The 13,949-nt window shown below is 49.6% G+C and overlaps 1 protein-coding gene across 7 annotated transcripts in view; it reads left to right on the top strand.

Annotated features, from left to right (window-relative positions):
• The window catches only part of RPS6KA2 (ribosomal protein S6 kinase A2), a 336,387-nt gene that overhangs the window by 249,981 nt on the left and 72,457 nt on the right, over positions 1-13,949 (top strand). For all 7 annotated transcript variants that reach the window (XM_055433551.2, XM_055433553.2, XM_055433554.2 and 4 more), the window contains one exon: positions 7,394-7,475. In XM_055433551.2, coding sequence (XP_055289526.1) covers positions 7,394-7,475 — 82 coding nt within the window. The remainder of the gene's footprint in view (positions 1-7,393; positions 7,476-13,949) is intronic.

The raw sequence follows: 13,949 nt of genomic DNA, 5'->3' as shown, positions 1-13,949 counted from the left end.
TCCCAGAGTTTAAGCAGGATGGGGTCCTGGCTTTTTGAAGTCACTGTTTTTGTACGGTATGTGGATATTCACCAGATTTCCCCTTTTTTTCATAGGACTTGGCGCCAAGATGAAATCTGGCCCATGTTGATTTCATGCAGGATTAATAGTATGTTGATGGTGTTCTAGATAATCTCTTACAGACCATGGAAATTTGCTTGTTTGTGAAATCTCCCTTTTGGCATTCTTAAAAGGTAGAATATTTTTATTTTTCTTTTCCACATGGCAATGTGGTAGCAACATGTATTTATATTATTAATACTAATATATCTACAAACATGTTCGCTTGAACCATATGAAATTACCAGTATTCAAAATGCGGTGACTTTCAAAAATGGCAATTTCCTATGGGTTTTAGGCATTTATTGAAGTAGGAACGTGAAGATTTCAGTCTCTTGGGGTAAAAAGTCACCGAGACACAGAGGCAGACCCGTTTGTGTGGTTGTGGTTTGTCTTCCCATTAATTAGAAAGGTTGGAAAAAGGGTGTGTGTGTGTGTGTGTGTGTGTGTGTGAGTTAGTCCGCTTCAGTCACGTCCAACTCTTTGCAACCCCATGGTGTGTAGCCCACCAGGCTCCTCTGTCCATGGGATTGTCCAGGCAAGGATACTGGAGAGGGTTGCCATTCCCTCCTCCAGGGGATCTTCCTGATGCAGGGATCGAATCCGGGTCTCCTGAATTGCAGGCAGACTCTTTACTGTCTGAGCCACCAGGGGGAGGGGAGTAAAGAACCATGACATGCACGGAGCCCGCCGCTCCCCTCAGACACGCCGCCCACGCTTGTTTCCCGAGGATGCACAGTGTCAGCTGCATCAGCTCTGTCCTCTGTCCTTGGTGATGGAGACCTGGACGCCCTCGCAGGCGAGCCCAGCGCTGCTGGGCAGGTGGTGGTTGACTGGGCTGTTGCGTGACCCTGACTTCACTGAGCACCTCTCTGCCAATTCTCAAGGTGCCTAGAAGCAGAAAAGATGGAAGATGCTTTCTGAGGTCAAGGAAAATGGATCTGAGCCTGTCCTTTCAATACTCGACTGAACAAAAGCTACGTTGACAATGCCTTCCTCAGAGAAAACACCTTTTCCAATTTCCTGCAAATTTTTATTTTAAAAACATTCTTTGGGAAACAAGTGAAATCCTGGGGTTAGGCAGAATCCCCTTGGAATGATAACCTTCGTAACACGGAACCCTTTTCCTTCCCAGCGATGATTATGTTGTTGCAATTGTTCAGTCACTAAGTTGTGTTCAACTCTGCAACCCCATGGACTGCAGCACGCCAGGCTTCCTTGTCCTTCACCATCTCCTGGGGTTTGTTCAAACCCATGTCCATTGAGTCGGTGATGCCATCCAACCATGTCATCCTCTGTCATCCCCTTCTCCTCCTGCCTTCAATCTTTCCCAGCATCAGGGTCTTTTCCAATGAGTCAGTTCTTCACATCAGGTGGCCAAAGTATTGGAGCTTCATCTTCAGCATCAGTCCTTCCAGTGAATATTCACGGTTATTTCCTTTAGCGTTGATCGGTTTGATCTCCTTGCAGTGAAAGGGACTCTCAAGAGTCTTCTCCAGCACCAGTTTGAAAGCTTCAGTTCTTTGGTGCTCAGTCTTCTGTATGGTTCAGGTCTCACATCCATACATGACTACTGGAGAAACCATAGCTTTGAATATATGGACCTTTGTCAGCAAAGTGATATCTCTGCTTTTTAATACACTGTCTGGATTTGTCAGAGCTTTCCTACCAAGGAGCAAGCGTCTGAATTTCATGGCTGCAGTCACTGTCCACAGTGATTTTGGAGCCCAATAAATAAAGTCTGTCACTGTTTCCATTGTTTCCCCATCTATTTGCCATGACATGATCAGACCAGATGCCATGATCTTAGTTTTTTCAATGTTGAGTTTCAAGCCAGCTTTTTCACTCTCCTCTTTCACCCTCAAGAGGCTCTTTAGTGCCTCTTGGCTTTCTGCCATTAGAGGTGACGTCATCTGCATATCGAGGTTATTGCTATTTCTCCCAGCAGTCTTGATTCCAGCTTGTGCTTCATCCAGCCCAGCCTTTCGCATGATGTTCTCTGCATATAAGTTATATAAGCACGGTGACAGTGTGCACCCTTGTTGTACGCCTTCACGGCCTTGTCATGGCAGAGGGCTTTGCGTAGCTCAGTGAAGCTGTTAGCTGTGCCATGGAGGACCGCTGGAGACAGAGGGGAGCTCTGATGAAACGTGGTCCCCTGGAGGAGGGAGTGGCAGACTACTCTCGTGTTCTTGCCGTGAGAACCCCATGAACAGTAGGAAAAAAGCCATGAGTAGACGAAGCATAAAAAAGTAAAGCACAGAAGATTAAAATCTTCTGATATTAATAAATAAAGAGATAAACAGATTAAAAGTAAAGCAAGTAAGTGGAGAGAAATAAAAGGAAGAGGTAGTGGCATCTCCTGCAGGCGCTTAGCCTTCATCAGCTACAGATTCCCCAACTCAGCCAGAGCCGGCGCGTCTGCCTCAGGGGGAGGTGGCTGTGTCTCCACGTGGCTCGAGGAAGGGCTTTGCAGAGTCGGGACTGAGCTGCTGGAGAAGGGTTCTAAAAGTAAAAGGAGGGAGGTCGTGAAGAGTCACCTGGATTAAGTGCTAGAGATGCCGCCTCTGTCTTTGCTGAGACTGACATGACAGGTTGTTTGGGAACTTGTTGTCCTGCGTCAGAATGTGTTCCTGAGTCAGGAAAGAGGGCAGAGACGAGCGGTCCGGGATGCCGTGGCGAAAGAGCTCTTCCTGAGCGGACAGAGCCCGCGTCTTCACTGTTACTTCCACCTTTTAAGTCTGTCGTTACTGTCTCTTGCTGTTTCTCTCAAGGTGTTTTGTCTCCTGTTAGCTGCTCTCTGGCCATGGGGCCGTTCCTGCTGCATTTCCTACAGGACCTGGTGTGTGACAGGACCCGGACAAATACTGGGAGAATGAGGTTCTTCCTTGTCTTTTGAGGTCTTCTTAAAAATAGATCATTATGAATAGCCATTTTTGTGTTCGTGATTTAGTCACTAAATTATGTCCAACTCTTGCAACCCCCTGGTTTGCAGCCCTCCAGGTTCCTCTGTCCATGGGATTCCCCAAGCAAGAATACTGGAGTGGGTTGCCATTTCCTTCTCCAGAGGATCTTCCCAAGCCAGGGATCCAACCCAGGTCTCTTGCTTTGCAGGCGGATTCTTTCCTGTCTGAGCCACTAGGGAAGCCCTATAAATAGCCATTACCATCCATCATCTAAGTTTTAAAACCTGAAATGCAATAAACAAAGAAGGTTTATGTGACGAGATCTCTGCAAGGTTTGACATCTTGTAAACTGAATCTATGGCTCAGACTGTAGAGAATCTGCCCACAATGTGGAAGACCTGGGTTGGATCCCTGGGTCAGGAAGATCCCCCGGAGAAGGAAATGGCAACCCACTGCAGGACTCTCGCCTGGAGAATCCCATGAACAGAGGAGCCTTTCAAGCTGCAGTCTGCGGGGTCGCAAAGAGTTGGAGATGACTCACACACAAACTGAATCGTAGTGGTCAGCTGCCGCGTGAATGAGGTTCAGCGCGGACTTAAGTAGACGTTATTCTCTACTCCCCTGGAGAAGGAAGTGGCAACCCACTCCAGTATTCTTGCCTGGGAAATCCAATGGGCAGAGGAGAAGGGCCCACCTGGGAACGCTCAGGTTTCTCAGCTCGTCCCCCTGGGCACTCCTGCCACAGTTCTGCCCGCCTGTCAGGAGGCTCCTCGCCAGCTCCCAGACAGAGCTCTCTGGGCTGGGACAGGAGACCCGGCTCCCAGAGAGGCCCAGGTCCCCGCGGCCAAGCAAACACTTGTGTGGCGCACACGTGCACAGGGGCACGGCCCACGCCTCCCACGATAAATGTTCCCAGGGACACTGACCTCCAGAACCCAGGAGAGGAGCGTGCCTGCTTCTCGTTGCCCGGGATTTGCTAGAATCCTAGCCCCAGGGGCAGCGTCCGTCCCGGGGAGCGACACTGTCCTGCCCGCCTCGGCCCTCCTTTCTGCTGGGCAGAGGGCAAGGGGTGTTCCCGCTGGCCTGAGTGTCCCCGGGGCCCTGGGTGACAGCGGTCACGAAGGCGCGGGGTGGGGAGCCCCGGGTCCAGAGGCAGCTGATGGTCCCAAGAGCAGGCGGTGACCCCAGCAGCTGATGCGGAGGCCAAACCCGTGCGCTGCTGGACGCCGACCTCCTGACCTGCCTCATCTCCCACGGCGGTGGTGCCTCCCGGGGGCGGGGCCGTCTCTCCCGCGGGCGGGGCCGTGTCTCCGGGGGCGGGGTCGCGTCTCCCGGGGGCGGGGACTGTGTCGGGGGGCGGGGCCGCGTCTCCCGGGGGCGGGGCCTGCGTCTGGGGGCGGGGCCGAGTCTCCCGGGGGCGGGGACTGTGTCGGGGGGCGGGGCCGCGTCTCCCGGGGGCGGGGCGTGTCTCCTGGGGCGGGGCTGTCTCTCAGGGGCGGGGCATGTCTCCCAGGGGCGGGGCAGACTGGTCTGCGCTGCGGTCAGGCCCCTGCTTCCCCACCGCCATCTGGTGTCCTGAGTCTGTCTGGGTTGGGGGGTGACGATGCAGCCCTTCCCACAGCCCCACACTTGGGCATGACTCCTGGAGCCAGAACCCCATGTGTCTGTGAGGACGGGTCTTCTTGTCTCAGAAGGCTGATGAAGGCCCCCGTCAGGGCCACGTGGGCAGCGCCACGCCTGCCTCCTGGACACACGTCCTCTGTGTGGGTGTCAGTCATGACCACAGCCTTTTCATCTGTTGGGAAGTACTATTAGAAAAATTGGACTCTATTTTTTCTATCTGTACAGAAGGTACTTTTCTTTCCTACTGGATACCCTAGGTTGGTTGGTTGGTTTTTTACTAACCTCATTTAACAATTATGAATGTGACTCTTAAGCTTAGCCTCTCAAAGAGTTGTCTTTTCTTCTTGGTTTTCCCTCACAAAACATGTCAAAATGTGTTCCAGAAAATGTTGTTAAGTGTCCACATGACAATATATAAGAGCCATTTAGAACCAGCTCTCTCTGTATACTTCAGCTACTCAAAGCTAAAACATGGATGAGGAAAACTAGAGAACCTAGCTTCTTGAGGGTCACAGTCTGGCCTGTGTTGTCTGGCAGGGACTCTCAGGGTAGGCTTCACTGTGGATATTTACAGGGCATATTTACGATAAACCGAGTGATCTATCTCCCTGAAAACTTCTGAAGACAGTTTGGTTTTCTAAACAAGTGTTCTGTTTTTACAAAGAAAGGTGCTATTCTGGTTCAAAATTGGCAAAGGAGTACATCAAGACTGTATATTGTCACCCTGCTTATGTAACCTCTATACAGAGTACATCATGGGAAATGCCAGGCTGGATGAATCACAAGCTGGAATCAAGATTGCTGGGAGAAATATCAACAACCTCAGATATGCAGATGAAACCAACTCTAATGGCAGAAAGTGAAGAGAACTAAAGAGCATCTTGATGAGGGTGAAAGCAGAGAGTGAAAAAGCTAGCTTAAAACTCAACATTCAGGAAACTAATTGTGGCATCCAGTCCCATCACTTCATGGCAAATAGATGGGGAAACCATGAAAACAGTGACAGATTTTGTTTGCTTGGGCTCCAAAATCACTGCAGATGACTGTAGCCATGAAATTAAAAAAACGCTCACTCCTTGGAAGGGAAACTCTGACAAAGCCAGACTGTGCATTAAAAAGCAGAGACCTCATTTTGCTGACAAAGTTTCATGTAGTCAAAGCTGTGGTTTTTCCAGTGGTCATGTACAGATGTGAGAGCTGGACCATGAAGGAGACGGAGTGCCGAAGAACTGATTGCTGTCAAACTGTGCTGGAGGAGACTCTTGAGAGCCCCGTGGACAGCACGGTGATGGAACCCGTCCGTCCTAAAGGAGATCACCCTGAATGTTCACTGGAAGGACTGAGGCTGAAGCTGAAGCTGCAGTGCTTTGCCACCTGATGCAAAGAACTGACTGACTGGAAAAGACCCTGATGCTGGGAAAGATTGAGGGCAGGTGGAGAAGAGGGTGATAGAGGATGAGATGGTTGGATGGCATCACCAAGTCAATGGACATGAGTTTGAGCAGGCTCCAGGAGCTGGTGATGGACATGGAGGCCTGGCATGCTGCAGTCCATGGGACTGCAAAAAGTCAGACACAACTTAGCAACCGAACAACAACAATTACCTCTGATACAGTGTTTCATAGAAAGAGAATAGTGCCCCAAACAAATATAATTGTTAAGATGAACACATAACGTGGGTCCTCATGCTGCTGCTGCTGCTAAGTCACTTCAGTTGTGTCTGACTCTGTGTGACCCCATAGACGGAAGCCCACCAGGCTCCCCCGTCCCTGGGATTCTCCAGGCAAGAACACTGGAGTGGGTTGCCATTTCCTTCTCCAGTGTGTGAAAGCGAAGTTGCTCAGTTGTGTCTGACCCTTAGCGACCTCACGGACTGCAGCCTACCAGGCTCCTCCATCCATGGGATTTAGGCAAGAGTACTGGAGTGTCAGACTTTATTTTTTTGGGCTCCAAAATCACTGCAGATGCTGATTGCAGCCATGAAATTAAAAGACGCTTACTCCTTGGAAGGAAAGTTATGACCAATCTAGATAGTATATTAAAAAGCAGAGACATTACTTTGCCAACAAAGGTCCATCTAGTCAAGGCTATGATTTTTCCCGTGGTCATGTATGGATGTGAGAGTTGGACTGTGAAGAAAGCTGATCACCGAAGAATTGATGCTTTTGAACTGTGGTGCTGGAGAAGACTCTTGAGAGTCCCTTTTACTGCAAGGACATCCAACCTGTCCATTCTAAAGGAGATCAATCCTGGGTGTTCATTGGAAGGACTGATGCTGAAGCTGAAACTGCAATACTTTGGCCACCTCATGCGATAAGTTGACTCACTGGAAAAGACTCTGATGCTGGGAAAGGTTGGGGGCGGGAGGAGAAGGGGACGACAGAGAATGAGATGGCTAGATGGCATCACCGACTCTGTGGACATGAGTTTGAGTGAACTCCGGGAGTTGGTGATGGATAGGGAGGCCTGGCGTGCTGTGATTCATGGGGTCGCAGAGAGTCGGACATGACTGAGCGACTGAACTGAACTGAACTGAACTGGAGTGGCTTGCCATTGCCTTCTCTGATGGGTCCTCATAGGGTTGTATTAAATTAGATGAAACTTTTTTAGATGTTGGAGGAGATGTTACATTTAAGTTTTTCCTATAGCATATTTATTTTATTGGGATTTCCCACACTCCCTAGTGTATTCCCTTGTCAGATCAAATAAGAAAAATGAGTTTGCTGTCTTTAACAACTGCAGATGTCCTGTGTTCTCTTCCTTAGGTGTTCTTGGTGAGGAAAGTCAAGGGATCAGATGCTGGACAGCTCTACGCAATGAAGGTTCTTAAGAAGGCCACCTTGAAAGGTGAGGGGTTGCAGAGGGCAAGAAGTACCTAACCGTAGTTTATCCTCTGCTTGTTATGAGGGGCTATAGCCACCCCGTTTAGTGTTGCTTGACTTCTGGATGTCGACACGTTACTCTCTGATCAATAATACACAATACTAACATGTCCCTGAATATTTAACATCTCCCTAAAAAACTTGCACAGTCTTCAGAGGGAAAGCCATATTGTGTAAATACCACCCTCCACATATGTTTGGTTGTGACATGCCATTTGTGGGAAGGAGCGCTGAGGAGGAGAGCAGAAGCACATTGTCTCGGTTGTATTGGCGACAAAGCAGCCTGAATCCATCCATCAGGCTGGACTGCTCAGTTTTAAACAAAATGTGACTCACGACTGTTTTATTTCTCTTTCGTCCCCCAGACTGGGTTTTAGAAATTCAGTCCAACACCTGATTCCCTCCCTCTGAAGTCCTCCCACTGCACCTCCCAGCCAAGAATGTGCACATAACACAGGTCAAATAAGCTGTTATTTGAAACCTCTGTGCCCAGTGCGTGGCCATGTAGGCAGTAACACGCAGAACGGAGCACCAGCCCCATCTGCTCTGATCACCTCCGGGGTGAGGAAGGGATCCCGGGTCCTAAATGGTGAGAAGAGGCTGACCACACAGCACCTGGCCTGGACAGGAGACATGGGGAGTCTGTCATTCACCCATGCTCTTCACGGGGGGAGGGCACCCGCCACATGGGTTTCCGGCAGGTGTGGAGCAAGTCGCAGCGTCCATGAGATGAAGGCTGCATAATAAATGACAAGAGGGCAGGGAGAATGTGGGGGGCTTGTTAGAACTGTTCTGTGGCTTCAGTGTTCTTGCCTGGAGAATCCCAGGGATGGCGGAGCCTGGTGGGCTGCCGTCTATGGGGTCGCACAGAGTCGGACACGACTGAAGCGACTTAGCAGCAGCAGCAGCAGCAGTGGGCTGGCAGGGCACTGAACCCGTTAGGCTGAAGACCAGATGGGGCACATCGATCCGGCTCATGGGGAATCCCTGTGGTGCGTGCAGAGTCACTCAGTCGTGCCCGACTCTGTGTGACCCCGTGGACCACAGCCCGCCAGGCTCCTCTGTCCGTGGGACTCTCCAGGCAAGAACACTGGAGGGGGTTGCCGTGCCCTCCAACCCGATCTTCCCAACCCAGGGATTGAACCCGTGTTTCTTACGCTTCCTTCCTTGGCAGGCAGGTTCTTAATCACTAGCACCACCTGGGAAGCCTTCCAGTAGGGCGGGGGGCACATCCGACAAAGGCAGGGGACGTGATTAGGACTTCGGGGCCTACGAAACTCAGATGTCAAAGCAGGTCTTTCTTGAATTTTTAGGTCTTATATCACAATGTCCTCAGCACCTGCATGCAGGAGGCAGTACAAAAATAATATCATTCTCTACCTTCAGGACGGGGCTTCCCTGGTGGCTCAGATGGTAAAGTGTCTGCCTGTAATGCAGGAGACCTGGGTTCGATCCCTGGCTCGGGGAGATCCCCTGGAGAAGGAAATGGCAACCCACTCCAGTATTCTTGCCTGGGAAATCCCATGTATAGAGGAGCCTGGTGGGCTACAGTCTATGGGGTCGCAAAGAGACGGACACGACTGAACAACTTCACTGGTTCACCTTCAGGGCACTTCCTGTCTAGCTTGTAAATAAGATTTATTTTTGAACCACATATAACCAATAAGATAAGACAGTAAATGCATAGATCGAATTTTATATATATATATATATGCCTAAATGTCTTAGGTAGAAAGGAAGAAAAGAGTTTTTCGAAATTCTTCATTCAAGAAGGATTTAGAAGGTGGGTGAGACTTAATGTATTAAAAAACATTTTATAGGAAACAGGGATCAGGGTGACATTGTCAGCATGGCCCATGAGGAAAATACGGAAAGTGCACACTTTGGTCAGACTAGAGCCTGCGTCAGAATCACCTGTGCCTATTTGAGGAACATTGTTAAAAGTAATTCCTAGTCCCCTCTCCTGACCTGCTAGATCATAATCTCTTAGGGGCAGAGCCTAGAATTTGACTTTTCTAACAAATTGTCCCAGTAGTTCTTCTGTACACAGAAGTTTTGGGGTCTGTGATGTAGGCATTCGAGTTTATTTCAGACACTGGAGTTTTTGATTCAGCCACATAATTTAAGCCATGTTACTTATAGGGAACATTTTTTATTGTAGCTGTAATAACATTTCTAAAATTGTCAGTTGAACTTGACCAAGATCTCCATAATAATATAATTTTAAAGAATCATTCGTTGTTAATAAAAGATATATAGAAAATAAAGCAGCTTTTGACTTTCTATCCCTCACTTTAAATAAAATAATCTCATCACTAAACAGTAGTTTCATAGAAATAGAAAGTCAAATTAGACATTTGTTAATTCCGGATCATCAGAATGTCTAGAAAATGAACAGCTTCTCTGGCACTCCCTCAAAAGTTAACAGAGTTAGCATATGACTCAACTGTTCCAATCCTTTGTATATAACCAAGAGAAATGAAAACATACATCTACACAAAAACTTGCACATGAATGTTCAAAGCAGCATCAGTCAGTTCACAGTAGACAAGAGTGGACAGACGCCCAACATCCATCCACTGGAGGATAAATAAAGCATGGTGTGTCCAAACAGTGGCATATTACTTGGCAATCCAAAGAAATGAATACCGATGCATCGTATAGCCCAGATGAACCTTGAGAACAAGGTTCTGGATAAAAAGAAGCCAGTCATGATGTCGCTCATGCTGCAGGATTCTATTTAGGTGAAAATCCCGCAGAGGCGAATCCACAGGGACGGAAAGTAGCTGAATCGTCGCTGGGGGCTGGGAGGTTAGGGAGACAAGGATGACCGACTGGCCGTGAGTTTCTTTTAGGGGTGATGAGAATGTGTTATGACTGGTGCTGGCTGCACGGCTCCGAATATTCTGAAAACCATTGAGCTGCACGCTGTAGCTGGGGGGATTGAGTGGTGTATGTCTCCCAGTAAAGCTGCTATTTTTAGAAATGAACAGCTGCTGCGTGACATGGCCATTTGCTAAAACCCACACTTTCATCATCAACGCATAGAGGTTCACCCTCTCAGACACAGAGCGGGCAGCTCCCTGTGGCTGAAGACACGGGCAGGTCGAAGCAGGCGCCTTGCTAGGTCATCCTCTGGCCGAGTAACCTGGTAGTTGCCTGCCATCACCCCTCCATCCGCAGATCCCATTAACCTCGGCAGCAGGTGCTCAGCACCTGGCATTGCTCCCCGCCCTCCTCCTTCCCATCACATCCTTCCTCCTGCCCCTAAGGAAGAAGGAAAGGTAGGAGAGAATCGGAGCCATGGGGGAACCTGTGTGTCCACCCTGCTTGTCCTTGTTCAGCCCATCCGTTGATCTCAGCCTTGAGCCCTTAGCCCCGGTGCAAACACTCATCTCAGTGATTTTAGCCTCATGGGTATGCGTGCCTCCACATTTGTTTATAATCCGATTCAGCGTCCTTGAGAAAGTGCTCCTGATGCAAGGTTACACACGTTAGGCAAGATATGAATTGTGTGACGGAACAATCGAGATGTTGTTATTAACAAAAGCATGAGTGTCTCCGTGAGCACAGGTAGATGCCTGTATATTTACAAATACTGAGTATATGTCATACTGGTAGGAAATGAGCCAAAACAAAAACAGCCGTAGCAGCTTTGGGAGCTTTTATTTTCATCTCTATATTCTGTATTCCAACTTTTCAACAAACATACAACATGTTTGACTTTGTATAACATGAAGGTTTTTTTTGCATAATATTCCGGAACGATGTGCTTGACTGTGTGAAATCCTTTTTACGCTGTGAGAACGGCTCACGGAAGCATAAAGTCAGAGAAACTGCCCCTTTCCTGTGCTCCTTTCAAAACCAGTTTCCAAACCAAACATTAATTTTGTGTCATCTATTTCGACTTTTCACAACAATCCGTCACTAAAGAACAGATTTCTTTTCCCCAGAAATGCAATCAGAACTTGTTTTCCTAAGAGAAAATATAGAAGTTTTACAAAACAGTCCTTTGTGTGAGGTGGTCATTGGACCCATCAGAGGGGGACCAGGTACGCGTCCCAAATGTGGCCAGGTCCTCTGAGCCACCAAGGGGGCTTCTGACCTTCCTAGAACTTCCTTTCCCATCACGTGTGCAAGAAGAGGGCTGTTGAGATTTGTTTTGGCTCCAACACCTCTGCATCCGTCAGCCTGAGAGATTCAAATATTCACAAGCCGTTCTCCATCCTCAAAGCAGCCCCAGTTTGCAGGCTAATTAGTGAATCAGAAGAACGTGTTGGAAAAGCAACGTGGGTGACAGAGGTCACACCCCCTCCTGGGGTGCAGACAGCCACCCAAGGAAAATGCACCTGAAGACTGAAATTATTTTGGGGGGGAAACGGAAGGAGGGTGGGAGACTCATGGGAATGACTGTAAACCTCCCGGTTGTTTCCCAGGCACGTGGGTGACCGTCCCACGTGCAGGATGGAGCGTGGTTGCCATTTGGATTCCGAGTAACCTGACAAGCAGAGAATAGTCTCTGATGGCTCTGTTTCATCTTTCGAAGAGTTTGGAGGCGTCAGGCGCCTACCCCTCTTTCTGTAACGAGGCAGCACGCCATTTCCAAGGAAAATGTCAACTGCTGAAGCAGCTGACGGGGTGACAAGCCTGCGGGAGAGCCGCCCCGTCCCATCCGCACCCCCAGCCTCCGCAGGCCCCACGAGCGGATGGTGCTGCTCACCCCCCGACTGCTAAAGGAGCCTTTCAAAGTGTTCAGCGTCTCTAATTGACAGCGTGTCTGTGTTCATGTCTCAACACTGACTGACCGCAGGTGACAGCTCTAAAGAACGAATCCCTAAGGGCGACACCCTACCTTGTGTTGCAGGGGAATTTGATTTAAAAGAGCACATGCTCCCATACCTGAGCCCAGAATGAAGCAGGACGGATCTCCGTCCCCTGTATAGTGACCAGCCAGCGGGGACTGTCACCCACGTTAACAAGGTGGTTCCCAGCCGGGACCGCAGGCTGGAGGGCCCTGCGGGACCCTTACAGAGCACTGGGGTCGTGTCAGGTCCGGACGTGGCCTGGGCATGAGAGTACAGGTGTCCCCTGTGCCCCGCCAGTGAGGGGACACTTATGTGGTGGCTGGAAGCGCAAATGCTGGACCTGGGGTTCCTTCTGGCTGTGCCACCTCCGGTAACCTCTCCCGGCCGCCGCTGGTTCCTCCTTAACTGAGATGATCGCAGTGATAGAGCCTCCCTTACAATGCTGCTGATGTGAGGGTTAAGCTCATCCACGCACGTGAAGCGCAGCCAGCACAAGGTTCAGAGTCCCTCCCTTCCTTTCTGGGCCTCTTCTCCTTGGAGACTGGCTTTGGAGGTGTGTCTCTTCTTGTCTAGGTTTGCGTTAGGTCTGATGGAGTGCAGGGAGGAAGAGGAACGTTGAGCGTTCCTCGCCGTCTGTTTAGAAAGACGTACGTCTGTGTCCAGGCCTGGTTCCTCCAACTCCCTGAAGAGCCTGTGATGGAGCTGGTCACCACCAGTCACGTTAGTTACCAGGGATGCCCGGCACCTGATGGGGACCACAAGCACCCACCCCAGGACGGCTCCTCCTGTAGAATTCTCATTTTAGTGAGAACTGATGAGTTTGCGTAAACTCCGGGAGTTGGCGATGGAAAGGGAGGCCTGGCGTGCTGCAGTCCATGGGGTCACAGAGTCGGACACGACTGAGCGACTGAACTGAACTGAACTGAAACATCTCTCCGTAACGTGGAGAGGGCTTTTATTGTGCAGTGTGTCTCTGCAGTGGTAGTCTTCCGACAGGACTTCACCTGTGTTCTCACGCCTAACTTTTCAGCTGTTTGCTCTATAAGTCAACTTTCTAAGCCCAGAGGAGAAACATATTTCCTACTTTGAAGGAAATGGCTTGTGACCTGTTGATTCTAAAGGAAAAAGTATCCTGGCAAAATCTCGATGTTTAGAAAGTAACTGATAGAAGGTTCTGGGCACCTCTGTGTTTCCTGGCGGCTGCGGGTGGGTTCCAGCAAGAGCGTGGCCAGGAGAGAAGCCTCTCAGGGTGTCTCTGGACTTCAGGCTGTCCCTCCTCTGTCTTTTCATCGAGGAGAGCTCTGACTCCATCCCTGGAGCGTCGGCACGTACAGGACAGAAACGCATGGGTCCCATTGCCACTGACTGCACCGTGAACAGTCCCCGTCAGAGCTAGCCCGCTCGGCTTCAAGCCTCCGAGTGTGTTTCGGGCACCATTCTGTTTCCTTTTCTCTTACACCGAGATGCTTTGTTAGAAAAACACTGCCTTAGTCACTGCCTGAGTCTGAACAGATGTTATTTTCATGCTAATTCCTTTCTGTCATTTCATTCACATTTGGATGGTTGCAGATTCCTTGGGGGGGTGGGGGGTGGGGAGGGGAGTAGGCAGATTCCAAGCACATGTGTTCAGTGCC

Source organism: Moschus berezovskii, chromosome 10 (genome assembly GCF_049115385.1).
Source record: "Moschus berezovskii isolate FMDL1 chromosome 10, NW_MosBer_1.0, whole genome shotgun sequence".
Classification (NCBI taxonomy): Eukaryota; Metazoa; Chordata; class Mammalia; order Artiodactyla; family Moschidae; genus Moschus; species Moschus berezovskii.
The sequence above is the reverse complement of the archived record's forward strand: the minus strand, read 5'-3'. Positions and strand labels throughout refer to the sequence as shown.